This window comes from Siphateles boraxobius, unplaced genomic scaffold (assembly GCF_051911475.1).
Source record: "Siphateles boraxobius isolate OS27281-9 unplaced genomic scaffold, OSU_SipBor_1 24, whole genome shotgun sequence".
NCBI lineage: Eukaryota > Metazoa > Chordata > Actinopteri > Cypriniformes > Leuciscidae > Siphateles > Siphateles boraxobius.
In genome coordinates, this window is record NW_027508855.1 from 5,756,827 (window position 1) to 5,783,811 (window position 26,985).

The window sequence follows — 26,985 nt, forward strand, 5'->3', positions numbered from 1 at the left end:
TACATAAAATATATGTTGTATTTCACCCAAAACATTATAATTTGATAAAAACATGAACAATTTCTTTACAGTCTTTTAGATGCTTTTATAATAACATCATTTTTACCTATCATTGTGTGATTTTTTAAAAATAAAATCTATATTATTTAAATTATAAATTATTTATCATAGCAGTATGTGCTGCTCTGCCTTGAATGTTTGTGTTAAAAATGTGTATTATATGAATCAGGGTGGAGGCCATGAAACAGTGTTTTAGATACAAAAGTTTAATTTTTGATTTTAGGTGAAATGTCAACCTAGACATGAGATTCACACTTAAATTCATTCTGTGAAGTAAATATTGTATTACACAACAATTTGTAAAGTTACAAAGTAACATATGGCTTATCAACTACATACTAATCTCTAGTGTGAGATAATGTCTTCTCAACATCTTAATGAAGCCAAACATTTAAAAAAATGTTTTGTTCATCTAAAATGGTAGCAAATGCAGTTTCACATACAAAGATATGTTCGATTTCAAAATATATATGCGTATTAAATCTCTAAGTAAAAAAACCAAACAACAATATGTTCTGATTCTTGTTATCATGAACTGAGGTGAGGTGAGGCAACAATCAAACAGAAATCAGTTTATAACAAGAAAATTAAATCAAAGACAATTATAACAACAGAATTCATAAACGTATTATGGTTTCAGCCAATTAATCTCTTGCATCCAGCGGTGGACTCAGTACCCAGTGTTCTTAATGGTGATGCTTTGAGCTGAGTCAATCTTATAGTCGTTGATACCTGAGGAGAAAAGCACAGCATTACAGATAAAAGTCAATATACAAGAAAGATTGAAACTACAAAACAGTCAGAGACATCATGCAAGTGCATTGTTACGCCTAATTTTGTTTAAAATGCACGTATTTGTTTCTCACCCTGTGTCAGAGAGGTACCATCTGAGGAGACCTGCCAGTATCTACGATCAGTCTGACGTGCTTGTTCTTCATTGACCACACTGAGGAAGGGTCCCCACAAGCTGTTCTCTGTGCTAAAGCTGTGATGCATAGAGCAAAAGGGTTGATGGCAAACAAAACCCATAAAAATTTGTTGTAATTATTACAGTAAAAAGCAAACAAATTTTTGCCTATATTGTTTTGACAATATATTTCAAATAAAGCATCTCACGTGAAACCAGTTTGTTTGTCTTGGAGAAGGTTGAGGGCTTCAAATAGTGAGGAGCTCCTGGGCACATTGATGGAAAACACTGATGACGCACCATTTGATTTAATAACCTCCAGCCGTAGAGACACTTGCCCGTGACTTGGAAGAACTTCCGAAGTGGAATCCGCATCAATAGTAAGAGTGTCTAAATCAGGAACATTGAGAGGGAAAATACACAGAAAATAAAAAAGAGAGAAAAAAACCCCCATAAGTTAAATTAAAATGCTGTACTAAAGCGCAGTTAATATTAAGCTGCTAAATATTAAATACAAATTTTGTATATAATATATAACACTGAAATACTTTGTTTAATATGAGAAATAAACATTATTAATATTGTGATAAAAAATAACATATTTTTGGATATAACTTAATAAATATATATATATATATATATATATTTAATATTTGAAAAAAATATTATAATACATAAAATATGTGTGTATTATATATTTATTCCAAATATTAAAATAATATTTTTTATTTATGGAAAAAAGGAAAAACAAAGTTTAAATTTATATGCAAAAATTGGTTATTTTTAATCACCAAGTTAATGTTTATTTCCCATATTAAAGTATTTTAGAGTATTTCAATGTTATATATTATATTCAAAATATGTATTTAAGATGGCACCTCCCTAAATCTCTGGAAAATTAGGCCTGTAAACACAATTCTGCCGGTTGATACTTCAGTGAGCTTGCATGTCTGATGTACGTACCATCCTCATTGCAGCATTCTTTGCTCTTCAGATCAAGATAGGATTGTAGGTGCAGGGCAGGCAGGACTTGGGAGACTGCCATAGGGTTATGGTATGTTCCTTTCTTAACATCTGCCCTTAAAGCCTCCAAAGCAGAGGCACATTCTCCCATCTGACTCCCCATAGCCAACAAGGCCTGTGAGACGGAGAACCATGAGAACCTGACACTCAAATAAGGCTTTTTTATTAAGGCAAATATTTAATATCATTATTCTTACCTGCACTGCCAATCCCGTGCTGAACTCGTTGCCCATGTGACCATCAGCTCTCTTAGAGTCCAGAAGCCTCTGCTTAATGGAGGCAAGAGCCCTGTCCAGCTCTGCGGTGTCTTTAACAGCAGTTTCCTCGTTTTTCAGACACTGCAAGGCCATGCCTGCCATCGCATGCGTGTCTGAAGGGTGATTTGAATGGTTAGAGACCTCACATGTGAATATATTTCCTTAAATCTAACCAAAAGGAAAATAAATAACAGTGTCCAATATAGTATGCATGATGTTCCAAAATCAGATGACTTTCTTCTGTGGAACACAAAAGCATCCTTTCTGATGTGTGAAGGCTTCAGTACCTATTCATTGAAATTACATGAATAAGAGTGACCAGCACAGTCTTCAGAATGTCTTCTTTTGTATAACACAGAAGGAAGAAAGTCATACGGGTTTGGATAGACATGAGGACGGGTAAATAATGACAGAATTTTCATTTTTTAGTGAACTATCCCTTTATAAATTACTACTGGGCCAAAAAAAAACAAAGAGTAGTTTCAAACTCACCGACACATAAGGACTCTCCATGTTTTATCTGTCTGTGTTCTACAGCATGGATGAGCTTGTGGCTGACATGTGTGCTGACTCGAACTCCGCTCACACATAGAGCCAGAATGCCCAGAGAGTACTGGTAGTAGTTTGTCTTTGGACGGTGACTAACTGCACAAAAGAATTCATATTAAAATTAGAATTACAGTACAACAAAATTACATATACATTACTGTTTAAAAGTTTGGGCTCAGTAAGATTTTATTTTCAGAAAAAATATATTTTTCAGCAAGGATGCACTGAATTGCCAGTAAAGATATTAAGACTTATATTTTAAATAAATGCAATTATTTTGAACTTTTTATCCATCAAAAAATCGTGAAAAAAGTATCGTGGTTTTCACGAAAATACTAAACAGCACAACTGTTTTCAACTTTAACAATAGGAAGAAATGTTTTTGGCGCAGAAAATCAGCATATTAAAATGATTTCTGAAGGATCGTGTGACACTGAAGACGGGAGTAATGATGCTGAAAATTCAGCTTTGCCATCACAGGAATAAATTACATTTTAAAATATATTCAAATAGAATTAATATATTTAAAATTTTAATAATATTTTACAATATTGCCGTTTTCACCGTATTTTAGATCAAATAAATACAGCCGTGGTGAGTATTAGAGACTTCTTTCGAAAACATAAAAAAAGAGAAGGGTCTGTCTGCGTTTCACAGTACTACAAACCACGTCCCTACAAGTTACGATTCCCACAAAGAAACAAGCGTGGATGTCATTGACTGAAACAATACATTTACTTTGTTTTATGAATGAAATAATGGTAAGGCTAACTTATATTGCTTTCAAATCTTATGAAGTATGAAATAACAGCTAGAAGTAAAACATTAAATAAATTATACATTTAGACCTATGGGAATTCTAGCTAAAAACCTACCTAACACTAAACCTTACCCTAACCCTACCCCTTCAATAAAATAAACATTTACTGAAGAGTTTCATAATTAAAATACTTTCAAAACTGAGGAAAAACAAACAGGATGACTTATGGCATCTGCTGATTTATGTAGGAGCTGTATGCCTTATCATAGTGACGCTTAACAAAACAAGGAAAGTGAAATAGAAGAGTGGTACTAGAGATGACATCAGCAATTCCAGAGAGAGGGGCTCTCATGGCTTCCCCCTAATTGGCTGTTTTATGGTGTGGTTTGTAGTACTGCTGGATGCAGTCAAACACAGTCTTGCTGACCCCAAACTTTTGAACGGTAGTGTTTTACAAAATAAATGCTCTTACATGCAATATTCTGTTTCTCTTCCTCCATTTCTTTCTTAAGGTGAGTGAGGAGGGGCTCCTTCATCTCATTATGATTGAGATGTACGCTCTGCAGATCATGACAGGAAGACTTCAAAGCCAAGATGTACAGGGCAAGGCGGCCAACCACCAACTCACCATTTCTGAGAGATCTACAGGCAGATATTTCGAATAGTATTGAAACAATTAGAACAACAATATATTGAAATGGAACAAAAGAGTAGAATGGAATTTATTTCCACTACTGTCACACGACACTGACAATCCTTCCTGAAGCAACTTTATATTATTTAAGATAATTCACACATGAAAATCACAAGTAATCAAAAATTGTAAGTACCAATAAGCAAATAATTTACTGTAGCTTTAAGGTTTACTATAAAAAAGAGATGTGAAAATATGCTCCATACTTCTCAATATCATTGTGAAACTCTGTCTTGAGGTGGTTGAGATGTTGGCTCTCTTTAGCTAGGTTATGGTGTGTTGAGAGCCGCAGGGCGATGTGCACACTGGGATTGGGTAGGTTATCTGGTGTATCCACAGAACGCAGCAGCTGCTGATTGAGGGACTGGAGAAGAGCCTTGTGATCAGATGCTGATACAGAGAACATACAGAAGAAAAAAATGAATACAGTCATATGCACTGATATCAATGTTCTATTATTATAAAACAACAGGCTATGATAAACTTTGACTGAATCACTGTCCTCGTTGACCACTGTTGCTCATTTAAAGTGCCAGTGTGTACAAAAACGCTTTGTCTCAGAATGGTCACAGTTACAAATGAGAGGGCAAATAACAGAGTGAGATGGTTCCAGGTATTCTGAGCAGAACTTCTTTTGACAGGACAAAATAAAAGTGCTCAATAAGAATAAGCTGAATGTTACGAATACGATACGGTTATGTTATTATGGTTATTGGATAGACAATATTTAAATATTTACAGGATCGAGAATACTAAAAGCTAATTAATACATATGACATATACGATATAGTAGGTTTATAACATTATTTAAAATACCTGATTAGTATATGAATATTGTAATGATTCAGTATCTTAGTAAACTGCATATTAAATTACCATGCAATTACCATCTATGACCATCATTTGTGCTTTTTTACTGATACAGTTTTTTTTGGTAAAGGTATTAGGGGGAGACTGGGGAGTGTTGTAACATGGTAACATGGTTGTAACATTAAAAAATAATTATCAAGATTTTTTGCAGAGCAATCATCATGATTGAACTTGACTTGCATAATCTAAAGTAGCTATTTCTCCAATTTGATGGTTAATTTGATGCTTAATTAGTTGCATTCATGCTAACTTCAAACCCACATGCCAAAACAGTTAGCTAGGTTATTGCTGTTAAAGGTGGGGATAGTTGTAAAAGTATAGTATAATTCAATACGTATTAGAATAAGTATAAGTACTAGTACCGAATGGATAGATACTGCCACCTAGTATCTAAAATAGAAGTACTAGTAGCAAGAAAATAGATACTAGTATTTTTTAAGGATCAAATGTTATAATGGCTTGCCATATGGTGTTTAAATAGACCTTCGCCCTAACAGAAAATAGAAGGAATGAAAAAGTAAACACTTACCACACGGGTTTCCAGCAGCCAGTGCAAGCAGCCCACTCGCAATGATAAGAGTAATCTGAGATTGAAAACAGTACAGACAACCGCTGAAATTTTTTTAATTAAAACGAATTACCAAGCATAAGCATGACATAAGATCACAAAATGCGATAATAATCGAAAGTTTTATCGAATAATCGAATACAATTTTAAAGTTTTATTGTGGTAGCAGTAGACTCACTGATTTCTAACATTTGTTGAGTTTTGTGGTTTTTGTGAGTCTATCATATTAACAAAGTTTAAATTTGTTTAGTTCAAGTGCTTCTTACCATTTCTAGGCCAAGTTAGGTATCCAGCTGAATCCAGTTAAAATGATCAACTGACCCTTTTCCTAAATTATTATGACCTCGAGTAGAGGAGGAGTTAACGTTACTCTAGTTACTCATCTACAGAGTTGGTAGTTTTGCAACATCTTTTCGACATGTGTTTTAAATGATCTATCTCAATGTTCTGTCTTGAATATTTCTCCTTCTTTACTGTTTTTTTGTGTATCAGCAAGAAAAAAAAGATCCTCCCTCTTCCTAAACGTGAGTTTGTTTCTATGGTTTGTTTACTGTTACTTTTGTTCACTTCCGGTTAAAGAACTACAAAACCAATGGACTACAAGTTCCATGCACCCTCTCTTACACACTGTTCTAGAAAAGCGTCGTAAATCTAGGCTTTTGCAACTTCTCATGCAAACTGTCTTTAGACATTTTTTCATATTCCAAAAAAACTTATTTTCCGCTTTTGTGAGCCCGTAAAAGGTAAGTGTTTGTGTTCCTAATGAAAGAGCTGACGAGGGTGTTGTTGTGCATGTTGTGGGGCGTATGATGTTTCAAGCTGCAGTTAGCGAGCAATTCAAGTTATTCTTACCCAGAATGCCACCAGATTTAATCAAAGTGAATTATTTGAGATAATTACAGATAAAACTGAAATAAATATTTAATAATACAGAGCATAAAATACTCGCATTTCAATGTTATGGCCTACGGTGTGAAGGAAGACATACATACACTAAGTTAGTAAACAGTTAGCTGCAATCACTGACTGTAAATGTGTTTTTCCCTAATTAAAACAGTGGACATTAATTATTCAACTAGGTCAGCAGTGTACTTTCCATATAAATATTTATGTATATGTGTTGTGCATAAATGTTTTTTTAAAGGTAAAAGCTTTAAGTGTGCCTTCTATACCCATAGTATAACTCATACCATGTATAAAACCTGCAACATCTATAGAACCTGTTCTGAAGTCCAGAATCACTGAGTTACTCTGTTTTCTGTTTTCCAGATTCTTCATCTTCTATCCACACTGCTTGACTGCAGTTGTCATTTAATTCTAATGTCTTCAGCTTGTTCTCACCTGGAGACCGATTCAGAAAACCAGGTCAGGAAGCAGCCAGCTAGAGTTCATCATGTTTCCCCCCCATGCACACTTCAGTAACCCTGATTTGGTCACAATTACTGGACCAACCAGAGCCTTGCATCATCTGACTGGTGGATCAATGCCAAATACGTTAGTATTAAGTGTCTTCTTGTCCTGTTATGCAGTTCTTGTTTATGCAATCAAATGAAGACAGATGCTGATATTATTTGTCTGCATGTTTAAACTTAGAAGCTGGGAAAGCAGATTCATGAGGAAACAGAGGAGAAGGACAGATGATGAGTGCGTACTTTTTTTACACATGAAACTTGCTATATGGTGGTGGATTTTTCATGCTCTTTTTCCCCTACAGAAGCTGCAGCCCTAAACGGCGAAAACTGATGGGTGCAGGTGAGTATCCAAGTCCTAAAGCAAGCCACAGGTGGTCTGCAGACTCTACCACCTCTTCCTCTTCATCTGAGACCAGCCTGGTTCAACTGCAGACTGGACCCAGGACAGATGAGATGGGTCTGTCCCTCACAGTCACTCCCTCTCCACTATCCAGAGTACCCACAGAAGGCTCAGGCATGGAGGTAGAGGCCGCTCAGAGGAGACTGCAGGAGATAGAAGAGAGGTGAGACCAAAATAAAGAGGTCATTAGCTTGATTTCAAACTGTACATGTGCACGCTGTATCTCTGCTTACAGAGTCATTGACCAGAAATTAGATGTATGAAAGTTCAAAATACTCCATTTTAAAGATTGTAGATTTTTATAGGTGGTCTTGCTGATATATTGTATGTGTTACAGGATAACTTTGGAAGATGATAGTGATGAAGAAGAGCTGGATGTGGAACCGGCTCAGCGCAGGCCAGTGCTGGTGATGTCCGACAGCTTAAGGGAAGGGCTGCAGCGTGGGATTGATGACATTCTACCCCATGTGGTAGCACAGTCAGTGTGGGTATTTTTTTTAGGTTTCCATGGCTGGTTTTCCCCCCTCTTTAATTCAACCTATCCTTTTATGTTTTCGTTATTAAAGAAATTTATACAGTAGCTTTTTTTATTTACAGTAGATTTCAAGCATCCAAGCACAATCCTTTACATAATTAAAAATATATAAAAAAATTAATACTTTTATTTAGCAAGGATGCATTAAGTTGATCAAAAATGACCGTAAAGACATTTTAATGTTACAAAAATCTATTTCAAATAAATGCTGTTTTTTGAACATTGTCAATCAAAGATTTCTGAAAAATGTATCGGTTTGTACAAAAGTATTTTTGCTGTTTTCAGCTGTTTTCAACATTGATAATAATGAAAAATGTTTCTTAAGCACCAAATTAGCATGTTAGAGAATGATTTCTGAGGAATCATGTGATACTAACACTAAAACTTTAAATTATATTTTAAAATATATTAAAATACAAAAACAGGCATTTCAAAATATTAGTTTTTGAGTCGTCTTTTAAAAACAAAATTAGACCCCAAACGTTCAAACTGTAGTGTATATTCAAATATTTAAAAAAAATATTGGTCTACTGAACACTTCTGACAAATATCTTTTAACCCATCTAAATAACCCAGCAAGCAATAGCCATCATTTCACCATCAAGCAATAGCCATCATTTTACCATCTCGTTTAACTATAGACCCGATATAGTCCGGCTGTGAGTAACCCACTTCTAGCCAAAGTAACCTTGAATTTGGTTGCGTCGGTTTTGCCAAAATACCTTGCGAGATGTATGATATTAAAGCATGTAAGCAAAGTCAGCAGTGATTACAAGGTGTTTGGTTTTATTTCTTTGATGACTAGTCTATACATGGGCTATGATTAGACGTCTATTCAATTTTCATTGACAGCCTAAATTTTGCCTTGTTTTAGCCTAGATGTCAGCGCTGTGTTTGGATGGCTATTTCTATTAGAAATGTTTTCAAACCAGCAGTAGAACATCAGTTTCTACCAACAGCACTGAGCTCATTGTACAGGAATCCAGCACTTAGCACACTCTTCTTCACTCCCCACTGCAGGGGCCGCTCTTGTATGGAACTGGTGCTGTGGCGCCCCCCAGAGGATCCTCTCACCCAGAGGCTGAAGAACTCTTTACAAAGACAGCAGCGCAAGCAGCTGGCAGTGAGCAGACAGACTCCCACCCCTGTGCCATCTACCAGCACCCCCCCATCCCAGCCCCAGTTCACAGCAACCAGTGAGCAGACTTTCAGAACCCTATTCAGCAGCCCTGCGCTCCTCAACTCTGGAGAGGAAGACATGGAGTTATAGAGGGAAATCCATGGCTTTATGTGTGATATAAGCTTTGAGCTTCATCAGTGCAAATGAGCAATTAGCATAAGTGGCGGAGAGAGCAAACAATTCACAATACTCAAATGTGATTTTTTTTGTGCCATGTACTTTTTTGTTTGTTTCAACCTGCACTTTTTTGTTGGTGGGACGGTACCATATTTGCATTAGATGAAATGAAAAAGTATCCTATGTGAACGTGGTCAGTGATCTTTTTTTTCTTCTGCAGTACAGTTGCAAATTTATATTGACTCTGTTTGCTGTCGATAGCTTTATTGGTTAACAATGCAAGAACATTTTAGTTTTGTCTTTATGCAGTTAGTATTATTGCAATGTACTAGTATTCTGTTTACAGATTCAGAGCACTTGATTTGTTACAATATGCCGCATTTAATATTTTATTTTTAGCCGACATCCAACTGGTCAAAACTGTAGACTCATTTTTTCAAGATGCTGTTGTTATGGAAAGTAATGATTGATGAATTTCATGTTTGGAATTCAAACTTGAGTGAGGAAGGATCATCATGTGTTCTTGAACTGGATATACGGAGAACGCAGCCGGTTTAACCTTCTACACAGACATAAAATGATTCTTGGAAGAGATGCATGGGTATACATATTTAAATCAATCTATTGATTTCAGTCGATTATATTACCTGGCTCAGTTTATCTAGGTAAAGATCAAATAGCATGTAATAGTCTGGCTGTAATATTTAAACAACAGTGAAATAAGCTGTAAATCCATTTTGCATTTGGTTTAAACATTGGGCGAAATTGTTGTCGTTTAAATGTTTAATTTTACCTTTTTGAGATTTATACATTTTGGCAAATGTCAATGTAAAATTGGTACATATTGACCATATCACACTATGACAAAGTTGTTTTTCAATAAAGTCAGTTTGGCATTATAATTCTCTGCTTGTGACATTTTATTTATGCAGAAAAAACATTCGAACAACAATCATGAATTGTCACTGATTTCAGGAATGTTGATCAATTACAATAATTCGTTCTATTAAAATAAATCGCATAAAAAAATTCGCATCCTGCAAAGTATACAATACACGAGTGTAAAAGTTATTTGTAACAGTTATGGCCAGTTGCAAATTCTGTAAACTCAAGCAGAATTCTAAGTCCAAGAATTCTGTTAATGTCACATCAAAGTTCATCATTTGATCTTTTAACACGTCTGAATTAAACATCAATAAAGTGCCAAGTCCTGTCCATGCAGACCATGTTAATCCTTGAGCTCCACAGAGGTGGTACTAAGTTCTCTCATTTTCATATACATGGTTTCCCTATAAAATCACCTATTTAATGGACAAATTCTAGGAAAAGAGTTAAAAGTAAATGTTAATTGGAAATGGTCTTTGCAGGTAGGTGATCCTCTGTCTCATAGCTTTCCTGGGCTGGAGCAATCTGCCAAGATAATGAGAAGCTTTGAAACATTCTTGAAAATGTATTACACGTAATAATGTAAAATTTTACTTCATACACACAGTATTAAACAGTGAACTAAAAAGTAGCATTAAAACACCAGTGTCGTTATTGATAACTTAATTGAAAAACTAATAAAAAAAGACAAAGGCACATAAAATGGCTACATTTTTTAATTGATTAATTCAAAATATAATTAGAAAATATAATAGTATATGGATAATACTAAAATATGATTGCAAAATACTTTAAACTAGGATAATAATTTGAAATTAGTAGATGTACCGTGTCCAAATAAGAGCCGCCCAAGTCCCTGGGCTCCCTGTCCCACTTCACTGGGCTGGGGCAGTGGGTCTGGCGCTCTGCTTGAATATGGCGGATGCGACTCTGGAGGTGCTGCAGCAGTTTATATGAGGTCAGGTCTTGGGTGACTCTGGAGTTTTGGTAGTCTGTGCCACCCTGAAGGGCAGTGTAGGCCAACTGGGATTCGTTGAAATCTCGGCATTGCTGTGGAGACAGAATCCGATAGATGTACTAACTATAAGTTCTAATATAATCATAAGAAGTGTATTGCTCCAAGTATGTTTTTGGTTTATATTTAATCGATATAACACAAAGGAGCTGTTGTTCCAGATATGAATAATCGTGCTGATATTCATACCAGCAGCATGATAGCAACATTGCTTTTTAATTATTAAAACTATAAATAAAAATGATTACAAATAGCTTTTGTTAATTGTAAGAAAATGAAAATTAGAAATTTTGCATTGGCAACTTACTAAAATAAAATAAGTTGAAGAATGAAAATTACTAAAACTTATATAAAAATAAATTAAAGCTAAACTAATAAAAAAGTGAATTCAAAACATTAATAAATACTATAATAGCATATAAATTATACTAAAACAATACTGGCATTTACCCCAGTCAGATGTCTCATCTCATTCTCCAGTCTCTCCAGTCTCTTCTGCTGCCCTGCTCTGGGCTTTGGAACTCTCCTGTTTTATACAGTAAAGGTTATGGAGGATAATCCAACAGGTTGTGAATGTTATTTTTGTACGAGTCATGGTAGTCAATAACACACAGTGGTGTCTTTAATTTATACATTTATTCATTGAGCTGTTGTAGCAATAGGTGCAATGAGACATGCCACAAAAATGAAAATTCCTTCATCATTTAGCTACTTACCTTCATGTCGTTCCAAACCCGTAAGACTTTCGTTCATCTTCAGAACACAAATGAAGATATTTTTGATGAAATCTAAGAGATTTTTGCCCCTCCATTGACAGCTACATAACTACCTCTTTGACGCTTCCAAAAGTTTATAAAGAGATTGTAAAAACTAATCCATATGATTTGAGCGGTCTAGTTCCAATTTTCTGAAGAAACATAATCGCTTTATATGATGAACAGATTGAATTTAGGCTTTTAATCACATATAAACATTAATCAACTCACACATCATTTGTGGTAAAATGAAGCTCAAGCATGTTCACTTGACGTGCATGAAACAATGAGGTTCATTCTCGTGTTTCGCAGCACGGTTGAGCTTCCGCAAGAACCAATGAGGTTCATTCTCGTGTTACGCAGCACGGTTGAGCTTCCGCAAGAACCAATGAGGTTCGTTCTCCAATGTCAAGCAGGTTCGGTTGAGCTTCTGTTTATATTTGCTGATCGATGTTTATATGTGCAGGGCCGGCGATTGCTATAGGCGAACTAGGCGATTGCCTATGGCGATATATGTGTTGGGGGCACGGTTGCCCTCTAGTGTCGCCCTTAGGCCTACTTCCCATTAATCATAGAATTAGAACGACAAGCGAAATAAAACATTTTTATTTAACATGATCATGTTTAATAACACGTTTAATTACTTGTCAACCTGATTATTAAGGTGTCAAACTAAATAAATTTACTTAGTATTTTGCATCACCTAATATTGGACGTTTCATTGCTGTCACTGGCTAGCTAGTTACTTTGCTAGTTTGCTACGTATTACTAGCAAACGTAACTTCACTGATAACCTATATGGATGTAAATGTCAAAAGACCAGTATCTGGATAACGTTTGCATGCTAGTTATGTACAGCTGCTCTCTACATTCATTATAAATGTACAAGTTCTGTTAAGTGAGTTCTCAACTAGCAGGTGCATACACACACAGTAACCATTATGGTGATAGTGGTGGTGTTCACCCTTCTGTACTGTTCCCCTCCAGGTATATACTAAAATACATATGCGTGTTTTTTTTTTGTTTTTTTGTTTTAAATTGGCCATGCACTATACTACAATATTTGCAGAGGACGACACCTGCTGGAGAAAGGATGCCTCATCCTTCATGTTCGCCTATCTCTGAACACAAAACTCAATCTCGCCTTGGGCAATCAAAGGGCTAGAGCCGGCCCTGTATATGTGAATAAAAGCCTAAATTCAATCTGTTTATTAAGTGATCGTGTCTCTTCAGAAAATTTGGACTACACCACTATACACCACATTGTAAATTAACACTACGTGCCTATAGATTGAACACGTAATACGCATGCGCATGACGTCACCCATTTCACAATTTCTCGTTTTTGTAGTTTACAAGAAGATGATAATGGTATCGTTTTCTAAATCTTTCCAAACTTTCCAAAACCCGTTTTAATGTTTAGGCCCCCAAAATGCTGTTGTCGCGTAAATGAACGGCCAAAATTCATAAAACTTTTTCAGTTTTTATTTGAAAACAGTGTAGTGTAAATTGCCCCTAACACAAAAACATTCAAGATCCACTTGACTCATATGACGCACCTCTCCTGCTCCGCGTTAAGCTCCAGCTCAAATTTGTGTGTGAGTCTTGTAGTGGTTTTGTCTTTCCACTGTGCCATGTTGTTCTGCGCCTGTGTGAGCTCATCATCTTTAGCCTGCAGCTGCTTGCGCATATGGAAACACAGTCTGTCTGTATCATCATTGTTCATGCGCAGCTGGGCTTGAGATAGGCTGCTCATTTCCTCAATGTGCTCCTTAAGTTTACCCATCAATGAACAAAACGAGACATAAAACAAGATTTTAATACATTAATAGCAATTTTGCTCATTGTTAGATTTACATTTAGATGCTTTTGAAGCTTTTTTTAATAAATCGTACATATTGTATGTGCGTGTGTCAGTATACCTGTATGAGTTTGTCTTTTAGAGCAGCCAGTGCTCGCTCCTTTTCCTTCATCAGCTGCTCTTTCTGCAGATTTAGCTCTTGCTCCTGAAACACATAAGTAGCGTCTGTTCATAGCCAATGAGTTCCTGTGAGTTGATGTGTGTTTTGTTTGTAACGTTTCTTGTACCTTTTCTCGGCTGAGTTGCAGTGCAGCACGTCTTTGTGAGTTGAGCTCAATTTTTAGATCATTAATAAGCTGTTGAAGGGCCTTTGTGAGGGACTGCAGGGTATGAAGAGTTTCACTAACTGTAGGACTGAACAGGAAAAAAAATTATATACACGTTTATGAAGTGTCACTAACAATAAAAACTTAAAGGACTGGTCTGCATATTTGAAATACTATAAATAATATTTTATGTTTTCATTCTTATTACTATGATTATATTTTATTGCTATTATTTATTTGTATGTGCATGTATTTTATTTGTATATATATATAAATATATATACTCTGTACTGGAATCAGGATATGGCATAGGCTGGATTTGAAATTTCATTTCCCACATCAGGACCAATACACAATGTGTGGGGCTGAAGTCACCTTTTTTAACACTCAACATGGCATATAATTGTGTGTATGAGCACCACAGGATATTGTATATACCACAAGTGAGCGCACCTCTCTGACGAGTGCTTGTTTTCAACAGTCAGGCCATTGTGTTTAAGGAACTCCTGCAGGCAAACACACTCAGCGTGTATGTCCTGCGCCCAGCGTCTGCTCTGCTGCTCGTGTCTGGCTTTTCTTCTCTGGTGTTTTTGGTCTTTCTCTGTGACGGCTGTCCTCAGCTCCTGAAGCTCCTTTTCAGAGCGCTGCAAAGTTTTCTTCAGACATACCGCCTCCTTCTCTGCCTCCTGTAACAAGAAACCAGCAGAAAGTAAATGGCTGAGGACAGCTTTGATAAAGTAACATGTAACTCTAGAATGAAAAGAAACTTGAAAATATATTTTGCAAAAATATAAAACCAAAAATTTGCATTGTGAAATTACTTTCATGATTTTCAAAAACTAATATTTTTTTAAAATTAATTTAAATCACCATGATTTAATGGCAAAACATCAAATCATCAAATGCTACCATGATGTAGATATGCAAATAAACTATATATATACTGTATATATAGAGAGTATATATATGTATATATATATATAGAGAGAGAGATGCTCTTGAGTAATTCTGTGGGATTCACCCATTTATTATTATATTTTTATCCATACTATTATATATTATCCATATTATTATTATATATTTATCCATATGAATCTATTCAAATTTTGCATCTGTTTTAATTAAACGTTTAAATAAAAAAATATAAAAGGACAACTTCTGATTCCACTCACTTTCTGAAGCTCAACCACTTTACTCTGTAAGGCCAGTGCGTTCCTTCTCTCTTTCTCCACTTCTGCTCTCCATCTCTCCGCTGCTTCCTCTGTTTGCTGCTCCAGAGTCCCACGCTGCTCTTTCAGAGCCTTCTCTCGTTGTTCCTCCCACTTCCTTTCCTCTCGCTTCACAGCCTTTTGAATCTGTTAGTTCAGATGACAAGAGATGCACTGGTTCTTTTGAGTGAACAAGAATTCTAACAGCGGAGAACCACATTAAAGTTAATTTCCTTCAGCACTTCAGAGTCATTGTAAAACAGGATAACAAGGAGTAAACCTTTTCCTGAGTTTGTCTTCTGAGTTCCTCTGCTTGCCTAGTCATCTTCTCTTCATGCTGCTCTAGAACCTCTTTTAGCCTCTTTACCTCCTCATCTTTCATCTGAAGCAGAGAGAGAATTGAATGTGTACGTAAGACTGAGACTGTGACTGTGTAGTGAGATACGAAGGACACACGCTATGACAGCTGACCTGGATACAGTTGTCCAAGCTCTGTTTGTGGGTCTGAGCTTGTTCACTGAGAGCAGCTGATCTCAACTCATCCGCCTCCTGATTCACCTGGATTTACACATTCCAACCAAACAGATTCAGGGCTTCACACTATGTCTTAATAATATGAGATAAGTCTTACATTCAGTGAATAAATCATCTTACCCTTTGAAGCTCCTCTTTGTGGCTTTTGGTTAACTGTAATGTCAGTTGCTCAATCTCTTGCTCCTGAGAAGGAATTGATTATCATATGTAATCAAAGGATAATAATATACCCTACTAAAAAATACAAGCACATATTGTTCAGACTGGCTTATGCTGACTAGTGATAGGTTAATATTCATGCTTTCATTAACATAGTCTTTATATTTGATGTTGCCACACTGATGTTAGGTCATTCAATTCAAACATGATGTGAACGGCTAATATACACTGACATTCAAAAGTTGTTAAGCTTTTTAACGTTTTTTAAAGTAAAAAAACAAAACAAAAATACGGTAAAAACAGTAATACTGTAAAATATTATTTGAAATTTAAAACAACTTTTCTATTTTATTATATTTTAAAATGTAATTTATTACTGTGACGTCAAGGCTGAATTTTCAGCAACCATTTCTCCAGTCTTTACATGATCCTTCATAAATCATAATTATTATCAATGTTGAAAACAGAGGTGCTGCTTTAATGTTTTTGTGGAAATCATTAATCATTTTCCCAGTATTTTTTATGAATAGAAAGTTCAAAAGAACAACATTTATTTGAAATAGAAACCTATTATAACAATGTTAAAGCCTTAGCGGTCACTTTTGATCAATATAATGCATCTTACTGACCCCAAACTTTTGTAATGGTAGTGTTTGAAAATATGATTTTTTTCTTTCCTACCATATCCCTTTTTATCCTGTTCTGTATTTCTCTCAGCTTTAAGCTGTGCTCCTCTCTCAATGAACAGAGCTCCAGAAGATGGGCTTTCTTCGCTTCTCCGGCTTCCTGCAAAAGCAGCTCCTTCTGGGCAACAATTCGCTCCAGTGCTGCAAAACGCTTCACTTGCTGCTCTAGATCTTCCCGCGTGGACTGTACACATATTCTATAGTTATTGAAATTGATAGTGTTTGCAATCTGTCTCTGTATCAGATACTGAAAACATGGTTATTGTAGATTAAGAAGAAGAAACACAAGTGAGAACCTCTTTTATTTGTTCTTTTTCTCTGATCGTATCAGCCAGCTGCTTCTCCAGCTCACTGCATTTCTGTTGGAGAGTCCTGTAGTCCTCTTCCCTCTGCTCCAGCTCCTGGTTCACCTCATCCAGCCTCTGAGGGAGACAATGACAGGACGATTAATTGAAGGCTGTGTGAATATTCACTATATATATATATATATATATATATATATATATATATATATATATATATATTGAGTATTTTGCTGACAATACAACATTTAGCAACACATTTATGCATTTTTTATTTGGTTATTAAGTTTCCTAAAAATTATGCCCACTCACTGTGCCCTTGCTTGCGAGCACACGCGTGTTAAAACAGAGATGTGATCTACAGTACCTCCTGCATAGAGTCAAGTGTGTGTCTAAAACGCCTCTGTTCTGAGAACAGGTCGGATTTAGCATTATCCAGTAGTCTGTCCATCTCCTCCCTTTCCAGAACAGACACACTGCGGCTTACACACTGACAGGGACAGACATCAAATCACACTGAATGTCAAGTAGCATATCTATAATATAAAATTCAGTAAACTGACTGATTTAGAAAATAGTGCATATGTTATCTGGCTACATTCTGCGTGGACATACATGCATGTATTTATTTAATTATATATTAATTTAAAGTTACATTTAATAAAAACACATTAAAAAAACATGCGGATGTTTAATGAAATCCTAACTGAGCTGATGTGACTTTTTTGTTTCTTAACTAGAGTGACCTTTTGCTCCTGCAAAACCCTGACCTCCTCCAAACATAAGTCCCTCTGGGCCTGCAGTCTGTGTAGCTCATACCTTTAAGACACACATACAGCGCTAGTAAAAAATAGTTGTTACACATAACTACTATATGGAATTTAAGAACAAAAGTGTAAATAAAAGCAAATGGGATTAAGGTTTGAGTAGACCATACGTGATGTTTTGGGCCTGTGCTCTGCTGTCCCTCACACTGAGCTGTAGTGAAAGCTGCTCTCTCTTAGCTTCGTCCATTTCCTCTCTCAGATTCTTCAGAGTATGAAGTGTAGCCTGTGGAAAAACACCACTTTTGTCTGATAAATAAGCTTATTAACATTTTGAGAATTACAGAGTGTTCATATAGTATTCATACTGTTTTTTGTTGTAGAAGCTCAGTAAGTGACATCCTCAGCTCTTTAAGTTGATTTCCATCTCTTCTGCTCTTGTCCCGAGCCCTTTCTCTACTCTAAAAACAAAAATACTACAAGCCTGAGAAGAGTATCGAAAAATGGTCTCCTTCATAGCTATTTGCAAAAATTAAAAACATAATTGCACAGTTAACTCTACTGATTATTGCAGTAATTTTTTAGAGAATACACTGAGGTCTCTCACAACGTGGGAGTCATTCCTTCTGCTCTGGCACAAACTCCTCCTCTTCCCTTTCTTGCCAGATGAATGTCTCTTGTAGTACAACTTAGACACACCACCTTCACTGCTCGTCTCCTCAACAGTTCTCTCATCATCAGAGCTACAACACACAGAGTAATAGTGAGGAATGGTCATTTTTATTAAATATATAAATAGTATAGTTCCATAAGCTAGTAGATAATTAACCCAATCCTTCCTCCCAGAGATGTCTGAATTCGAAATGTCTGCATAATGTTTCAAATGAACATTTTGTGCTGTTCATTTGTTATTTTTAAATGTCTTTTTCACATAAAGATGATTTAAATGTAACTTTAGTGACTGGAAGGCACAAATATCTCTATATAAAAACTCCCATTGAAACTATGCATAGTAATGTAGGGTTTTACTCACAGGTCACTAAAAGTTGCATTTCTGAGTATCATATCATAAATAAAACATCACCACAAAAAACACATTATCCAAAAAGCTCTTCCTAAGATTGTCTAATTGAACTGCAGTTGTTAAAACGTTGAGAAGTACCTGAAGGACTGAATATTGTTTTGGATGGTTTGTCCTGTACAGAATCCATTTTCTTTCCTCAGATGTAAGGCTATAGTCACACGCATACGAACAGACAAATCCAGTTACCGGTATGTTAATATGTTATGGACCAATTACAATTGAAATTTCTAAATAACGTCAAATTTACATTTAGATTTAATAGATTTATTGATATATTTCATCACTGCACATCAAAACAATGTGGTTTCACTGTGTGAAATATGGATAAGATTATCTTTTTATTTTTCAAATAAAAACACCAGGGATACAAAATGAAAAAGCATTAGAGCACTAATACAACTGCACATGCATTCAGCACACGAAAATAATACAATGACTTTTGACACGCATAAGTTAATATGGTACCTGTACCTGTCCTGTTGCTGAGTGTAGACTTCAGGTGCCGTCGAACCGGTTCTGAGCACACTGTGTCCAGATCAGTGTCTATGGTGACTGAATCAAAACTCTGCAATGGCATTCCTGTCAGTGGAAAAAAACAACTCATTATTTAAATGCAGATCACAAGGAAGATTCGCAAAAAATCTTAAAAGAAACCGCACAGCACAGCTGTACCTGCCAGGTGTCTTATTGGTGTTCTGGATGGATGCTGTGGTTGATTTTTCGATCGTTCCTCAGTGAGTTCTGCAGTGTCACTGCTGTAAATAGGAGCTTCTGGGGCTGGAGAAGAAATTAATACTTAAATGCAGCAAATACACATTAAATTGATCAAATGTGGCAGTAAAGACATTTTGCAAAATATTTCAATTTCAAATGAATGCTGTTCTTTTGAAATTTTCATTCACTAAAGAATCCTGACCTAGGAAAATTGGTTTCTTTGCACTTTATTTAAACTTTAATTATTAAATATTTTGTATACACTTTGTATGCAAGTTGTGCCTGGAGTGTAAAACTAATTAATGTCTGTTTCCACGTTTCAATTGTATCATTTGTCATTATGACACAATGAAACATCTGAATTGTGCATTTTTGGCCAAATGGTCATACCAAGCTTGCCCTCATTATTCACAGACCCAGCCTACAATTCAATAAATCTCTATGTGGCAAGTATATTAAGCTATATTATTAGATTTTATTTTGTGAGTTTTAGTGAAAATGGCCAGATGGAAAGAGCTGTCCTCTGCATCCAAGGAGGAACCTCCGAATTATATATATTTATATATTATAGATGAAGTTATAATTATCAGTGCAGTTACATCATTTCCATCATTTTGAGTGTTTACATCTTCTTGCTCAGTTTGTGTACCTGAGTCTGGCAGGACCAGCATTTCCTCTCTGAAGCGTGTTGAGAAGTCCTCAGTGCAGACGCTGTCCATAGTGAATTCATCGTCCTCATTTCTTATCCCTCCAGCCTCAGCACTTCTCCCAATAAGCCTCTCCAGCCTCCAACGACACTGCTCTACCCTGGACACTGAGCTCAAGCTGTCATCGCCCTCAGGACACCACACATCTGGAACTGAGGCTCCAACCTTCATAATCTCCATTGTCTGATGTTCTATTTGGTCATATTTTAAACAGGAAATGATAATGATGGATTTTAACAAGATTTTATACTGCTCTATTTTGTCATATTGATATTTGTTTGTCTTATCATAAACAGGTATAAAAGAATTGTCACTACAGCATTTGTTTTCAGAACAAAAATGTCAAAGATATAGTAGTATATTGCAGTCATAATATTCCTAATTGTGCTGCTTTGGACAATGATTTGGGTATGATTTGATTATACTGTATATTCAAATCCATGTAGTATAAAATTTAGTATGGACTACCTGATGGAGTCCAGTCAGGGTTGGATGATGTTTTATCATTGGTTGGAACAGTGCTTCCCAAGCCTGTGTCTTTACTAACAGACTGACTCCGATCAAGATAGCCTGAAATTTAGAGAGCATTAGGAAAATAACAGCACATAAAAATAATAAATAAACAAGATTATATATATTACTATTATTATTATTATTTTGCACACAAATGGTTTACCTGAGAAAGGAAATTCATATATTTTGGACTTTCCTCCATGCGTTTGGCTTTGGCTGTGGATCTGTTGGTGGAGCACAAAATCAAGCCTGAATTTTACTATTAAGATGTCAAAATGAATACACCATGGTTATCAATATTTAATAAAACTATAAGTGCTTCACCTGTAGATGACTCAGCTGTGCATCTATGGCGTCCAGTAGTACATCGCATTGGTCATGGGACAATGCCACAGGTATGAGCCCATAAACATCAACCCCCTCGTCCACATCTGAGAAGAGATAGGCTATGCAGTACAGCATTTTCTACTACAGTAGATACAGTGTTTAAGCATAAATAGTAATTTCAATTGTTCTGACCTGCAGAGAGCAGTTCATCAGTGTTTTCTCCAGATCCATCATTTTCCATGGTCTTCTAAAAAAGACAGAAAAATCACTTATGCATAAGATGTAAAACTAACATCTCTTTGGAATCCAGCGCTACAATGGAGGCATACAGTTTAAAAGGGGGGGGGGGGGGGGGGGGGGGGGGGGTTAGTTATGTGGTTGCCTAAGAAACCCAACAGAAAGGGTCCCCAACAAACACCAGGGCCCTCTTACATACAACGTCTAATAAGACTACATATTTCACACTAGGATCATGCAAATTCCGTATCTCATGTGTTTATGTACGTATGCAGATAAATAGCTAGTTTGATTGACAGTTGTATTTTAACAGAAAAATGCACAATAAATACTTTTGCCGTCCGGGAAGAAAATGTACACATATACTGCAACATGCACATTTATACATAGCTCTCACTGAATTAATTATTACTAGTAATTGAAGCAGATTTTGCTTTGTTTCAGAACTCCAATAAATATCTACCTATGCATTGTTTGCTTTTTTTATTTATTTTTTTAAATATGGTTTTACACTTACGTCAACGTATTTCCACTCCTAGTTTTCCCTGGAAACGGTCTCGTACAGACGAAATAGGTTGACATGAACACATCCATGCGCCTCAGTGTCATGGCAACCACACACACCCACTAACTGCCTATCGGACTAGAAACTTGAGATATTATTTTATGTTCCTTTGCAATGCATAGCATTTTTATTAGTATTAGTTGACGTATACATGTATTGCTATGTTTTTAAATAAAAGAATATACATGTATATAATTACCAGACAAGTACATCAAATTCGTACATCTTAGTTAACATTCATAAAATGAAACAGCTTGGGGATTTTTTAACCACAATCTGGCAACTCCCCTCATCTCGCAAATATCGCGAGAGTTGTTGTCCGCGCTGACAGTGCAGTGAGAGTGAAACAAGTTTCCATTCCTGATGATTACAAAACAGTAGGTCGAATTTAATTTATAATATTTTTTACACTTTTAAACGAATAATGTTATTAATGTTATTACATAATTTTTGAGATTCAGTGATGTTTGATAAATTAGATTTACTTTGAATTATTATGCTAACCAGCTAGCAGAGTATTATTGTTATAACGTTACAGTTGTCAGCAGCTTGTGTCTTTAGAAACACTTTGATCTCTGAAATAATATAATCCTAGCAGTACTTTATGTCCACATAAACTGATGTCTCTTTGCCTGTCAGTCTGAAGAGAGAGAGAGAGGCTATCTTATTATTTACCATGGTTGTTGTCGCATAGTAAACAGTTTAAATGTAGTAAAATAATTATCATTACCAGAGATGGGTAACATTTGTTTTTAAGAATATTAAAATATGTTGTAAGAATAGTTAGATAAATACTGCTTCTGTATGAGAGTGAACTAACGTTAGCAACCTCACTGTAAGCTTCTGAACATCCTGAACCTTTAGGTAAGCACCGCCCCACCGGTAAATGTCATTCAAATGGTCTATGTGTTCATCAGGTGAAGCAGAAAATGGCCTCGTATTTTGATGAGCATGACTGTGAGCCCACGAACCCAGAAGAACAGTACCGACAGAACGCCCTGCTGGAGCTGGCGAGGTAACTAACACGACAGTGCCATCTGGAGGAGCTAAAAACAACAAGGATATGGTTAGCTAACACGTTATAAACTAGACCGATATTTAGCCAATGGGCACAGTTTCTTTTAAGTGTATGTATATACATTACGTTAAAAAGTTTGCAGTCAGTAAGATAAAAAAAAAGAAATTCATATTTTTTATTTAGCAACGGTTCATTAAATTGATGAAAAGTGGCAATTAATATTGATAATGTTTGAGAAGATTTCAAATAAATGCTGTTCTTTTGAACTGTCTATTCATCAAAGGATCCTGAAAAACAAATGTGTCACAATTTCCACAAAAAATTTAAGCTGCAACTGTTTTCAACTTTGAAATGTTTCTTGAGCAGCAAATCATCATATTAGAAAGATTTCTAAAGGAACATGTGGCACTGAAGACTGGAGTAATGATGCTGAAAATTCAGCTTTGCCATCACAGAAATAAATTACATTTTAAAATATATTACATTAGAAAACTGCTATTTTAAGTTTTAATAATTTCACAATATATCCAGCCTTGGTGTGTAAATGGACTTTCTAAAACATTAATAAACTTACTGACCCCAAACTTTGAACGGTACTTTAGGTAGGTACTGAATTGTGTAGTATTAGCATTAATAGAAGTTAGCATTAAAACAACCTTTATAGTTTTTGTCAGCTATGTGGATGAGAATGTAATGATAGAGTTAACCATTTCAAAATCTTTGTGGCTATAGGTCTCTGATGCAGGGTCTTGACATAGACTCAGGTTCATTTGATTTGTCGGATTGGGACCAGCGTCTCCCCCCTCCTGCAGCAAAAGCTGTGGTTCAAAGTCTCCCTGTGGTCATAATATCCCCTGAACAAGCAGGTAAACGACTACTTATTCATAATCATGTACAAACTTCACATTTAAAGAATACATTATTGCACAAAGGAACATTAGTAGCTGGAAGTAAATTGGTAATAACTGTAGATAGATGTTTCCTTGTGTTGTGGCTATTGATTGAATTCAAGGGTCTTAAATCCATGGTGTCATTCTTTTTGAACTTTCCTCAAGCTCTTTCTTCATTTGACAGATAAAGGAATGAAGTGTCCGGTGTGTTTATTGGAGTTCGAGGAGGAAGAGACTGTGAGAGAGATGCCCTGTAAACATCTATTCCACACAGGATGCATCCTGCCTTGGCTCAGTAAGGTATGTTTACTGGTTCAATCTTCTGTATGATCCAACTATTTCGTTACCATTGTCTGCACATTTCTGGATGTAATATTACCAGTTTAGCCTATATTACAGATTTATATTACTAGGAATTTTATCTTATTTATCTAAATTGTTAATTTATGTCTAGTATTTTATAATATTGCACTATCTTGGAGTGGACCCTATTTTACATTTCACTACAGGTTGTATATTCTGTATAACTGTGTATGTGACAAATAAAATCTTGAATCTTGAATCTTGAAGTAAATACACTACCATTCAAAAGTTTGAGGCCAGAAAGTCATAAAAGTGACAGTAAAAGTGACAAAAAACAAAACAAAAACATATTTCAAATAAATGCTGTAAATTATTTGAAATATATATTATTTTAAAACTTTCTATATTAATCAAATAATCCTAGTTTCCACAAAAATATTAAGCACCACAGCTGTTTTCAACATTTACAATCCTAATAAATCCACATATTAGGACTATTTCCGAAGGATCGTGTGACACTGAATACTAGTGTAGTGGCTGCTGAAAATGAAGATTTTAAATGAAAATTTTAAAATATTCAAAAACAGAAAACAGTTCTTCAAATTGTAACAATATTTCACAATATTACAGTTTGTACTGTATTTTTGATCAAATAAATGCAGAGACTTTTTAAAAAAAAGCATGAAAAAATATTACCGACCCCAAACTTTTGAAATTGTACATTGATAATATTTAATGTTTGTACATAACATTACAGACCAATTCATGTCCCTTGTGTCGACTTGAACTACCCACTGACAATCCAGACTATGAGGAATTCAAAAAAGATAAGGTAAGACTGTGTCATATTTACTGACGTAACCTCGGGTTCCTGAAATGAGGGACCGTTGCATTCATGCCGTGTTACTTATACTCAGGTTTTTTTTTTGTGACTGGCTTATTTAGTCGAAAGTGAGGAAAATGCTGTACAGTGTGTTATAGTTGCCCACCAGATTTGCATGCTTGAACGCCATTGGCTATTGCAACGTCACGTTCCCTCATTTCAGAAAACGAGGTTATGCCAGTAACCCGAGATGTTTCCTGTTCACACAGTCATGCGCAGTTTTTGTTATTTCTGCAACTTATTCATGGTGTTTTTCTTTACAATGAATGAACACTTTAAGAATATAACCAAGCATTTAGTGGGTTTTGTTTTTACAGGAACGGAGAAGACAAAGAGAACACAGATTAGAGGATCTACATGGAGCAATGTACACATGACCTCAATAGCTCAAAAACTTGATACAACTACAAATATATGAGTTCAACTTTCAGTTTGTTGGAAGCGAGTTTACTGCGCAGGGACCAGGCTTTGAAATGATTTTGTTTGCTTGTACTTGAAAAAACAATCATATTGTTATCCCTTTTAAGGTTGATTTTGTATGGCTATGCACTGAAAACCGTTTGTATGAAACTCTAATGCAGCCTTATAAACACATTTCTGATTTTATTAAATGTTTTAAAGCAATTTTTTTTAATTGTAATTTGAATTTGTTTGCTTCATGATCTCATATTCATTATTTTGCTTCCTGAAGAGATTTCTTACTGAATAAAATGCTGAATACATTTTTACTGTGCTGATAAGCAATGAATGCCATAGTTAATGCCAATGGTCACTGTAGCCACGACTTGATCAGTGGACTTTACATTACCCAATTTCCAGTCAGTAAATTAAACCCTCCTTATTGTAGTAATACGGTAGAACTCTAGCTCATGGAAAAGTGTGAATTTGAGCTGTTTATGTACAATTATTGTAATGACTCAACCTTGCTGAGACAGACTTGTAATGACTATTGTAAATTAGTAATGTTGGAGCAGAAAAAAATCATAAAAAGTCAAATAGTCTTTTTCATATTTTTAAAATAAAAAGTGAGCTACTTGAAACAATGTGTGTATTATTCGTTCAAGTGTGTAGAAGAATTTATGTTTGAATGATCACAGACAGAAGTACAGATACACTTGTTTATTTTCCATCAGATGTTTTGGTAATTATTCAATATAAATCTCTTGTCAAAGAAAATAATTGAAATTATACATAAATCCTACTTAGTAATTTATACTAAGTAATTTATAAAATAAAAATAATTTTTGCATTATTTTTATTTCGATTTTGGAGTGTGATCCTCAAGTCTTTGTTCCGTTCTCCACAGATGCATTGTGTTGATAAAAAATACTTTGATTACATTGTTTAAAGGCATCAGAAAAATAACTTCTATCTAGAGAACAGCTGCAAATCATGAAACATCCAAGAAATAAACATCATCAATCAAAAACACATATTTCCATCATTTTCATGTAAGGAGATTCACATAGTCCTCAGTTTTTAAAGTGTGGGATCCTCAATCCTATATATAGGCTCTTACAAACATTGTCTCACGATCACAGATACATCGCAAAAGTTGGCAACAAAATTCAATGAAAATATCCAACAATTTTGCCATGTGATTTTTAAGTATTTGACCAAGTCTAAGAAAAAAGAAACGATTCTTACACAACCTTTTGCTCTTAGGTGACCTATAAATGACTAACCTATTATTCAGATAATATAATATGCACTATATGCATTGACAAGTATTGCATGTAATTTATACCAAATGATATGACAAAAAAGGCAATGAAAAATGACATCAACATTGACTTTAGGTTTATAAGCTCATTTAAACATGCTTTATATTCCCCAAGATTTTATTCCCTTTTGTTTTTTGTTTAAATTACATTTGAACCATTATGTAACTGCAGTTTGGTTTGATTTGAGTGTATTGTGTAATGACCAAATAATAAATTGTGGGAATAGCAATGAAAAAAAAAACTTTCAAAGTGA

The 26,985-nt window shown here is 35.3% G+C and overlaps 4 protein-coding genes across 7 annotated transcripts; 2 read left to right on the plus strand and 2 right to left on the minus strand.

Annotated features, from left to right (window-relative positions):
* Positions 1-250: 250 nt before the first annotated feature.
* On the minus strand, positions 251-6,282 carry tcn2 (transcobalamin II). The gene is made up of 10 exons (XM_077240927.1): positions 5,955-6,282; positions 5,650-5,704; positions 4,457-4,640; positions 4,029-4,198; positions 2,740-2,892; positions 2,188-2,360; positions 1,931-2,105; positions 1,177-1,357; positions 927-1,045; positions 251-792 (listed from the first exon to the last, which is right to left on the minus strand). Exons 1-10 carry the CDS (start codon positions 5,955-5,957, stop codon positions 731-733), a joined length of 1,275 nt encoding a protein of 424 aa, XP_077097042.1. The 5' UTR covers positions 5,958-6,282; the 3' UTR covers positions 251-730.
* ccdc117 (coiled-coil domain containing 117) lies at positions 6,272-10,234 on the plus strand. Of its 3 annotated transcripts, none has more exons than XM_077240929.1 (6): positions 6,272-6,431; positions 6,958-7,182; positions 7,282-7,332; positions 7,403-7,663; positions 7,838-7,984; positions 9,056-10,234. In XM_077240929.1, the coding sequence occupies exons 2-6, from the start codon at positions 7,082-7,084 to the stop codon at positions 9,303-9,305; spliced, it is 810 nt and encodes a 269-aa protein (XP_077097044.1). In that variant the 5' UTR covers positions 6,272-6,431; positions 6,958-7,081; the 3' UTR covers positions 9,306-10,234. The 3 variants fall into 3 exon arrangements, with proteins under 3 accessions (XP_077097044.1, XP_077097046.1, XP_077097045.1); XM_077240931.1 differs by having other exon boundaries at positions 6,298-6,431; positions 7,285-7,332; XM_077240930.1 differs by having other exon boundaries at positions 6,323-6,431; positions 7,019-7,182.
* A 5-nt stretch (positions 10,235-10,239) lies between these two features.
* On the minus strand, positions 10,240-21,992 carry LOC143748773 (uncharacterized). The gene is made up of 27 exons (XM_077240926.1): positions 21,867-21,992; positions 21,305-21,359; positions 21,110-21,216; positions 20,949-21,009; positions 20,741-20,842; positions 20,215-20,463; positions 19,524-19,628; positions 19,323-19,430; positions 18,930-18,999; positions 18,375-18,510; positions 18,136-18,228; positions 17,941-18,053; positions 17,750-17,822; positions 17,371-17,493; positions 16,998-17,123; positions 16,697-16,885; positions 15,977-16,039; positions 15,794-15,880; positions 15,603-15,704; positions 15,287-15,469; positions 14,568-14,800; positions 14,076-14,202; positions 13,910-13,993; positions 13,547-13,758; positions 11,683-11,758; positions 11,046-11,267; positions 10,240-10,742 (listed from the first exon to the last, which is right to left on the minus strand). Exons 2-27 carry the CDS (start codon positions 21,351-21,353, stop codon positions 10,677-10,679), a joined length of 3,159 nt encoding a protein of 1,052 aa, XP_077097041.1. The 5' UTR covers positions 21,354-21,359; positions 21,867-21,992; the 3' UTR covers positions 10,240-10,676.
* A 217-nt stretch (positions 21,993-22,209) lies between these two features.
* rnf181 (ring finger protein 181) lies at positions 22,210-26,048 on the plus strand. Of its 2 annotated transcripts, none has more exons than XM_077240932.1 (6): positions 22,210-22,291; positions 22,832-22,929; positions 23,665-23,798; positions 24,007-24,122; positions 24,883-24,957; positions 25,326-26,048. In XM_077240932.1, the coding sequence occupies exons 2-6, from the start codon at positions 22,844-22,846 to the stop codon at positions 25,383-25,385; spliced, it is 471 nt and encodes a 156-aa protein (XP_077097047.1). In that variant the 5' UTR covers positions 22,210-22,291; positions 22,832-22,843; the 3' UTR covers positions 25,386-26,048. The 2 variants fall into 2 exon arrangements, with proteins under 2 accessions (XP_077097047.1, XP_077097048.1); XM_077240933.1 differs by having other exon boundaries at positions 22,247-22,291; positions 22,832-22,980.
* The last annotated feature ends 937 nt before the right edge of the window (positions 26,049-26,985 follow it).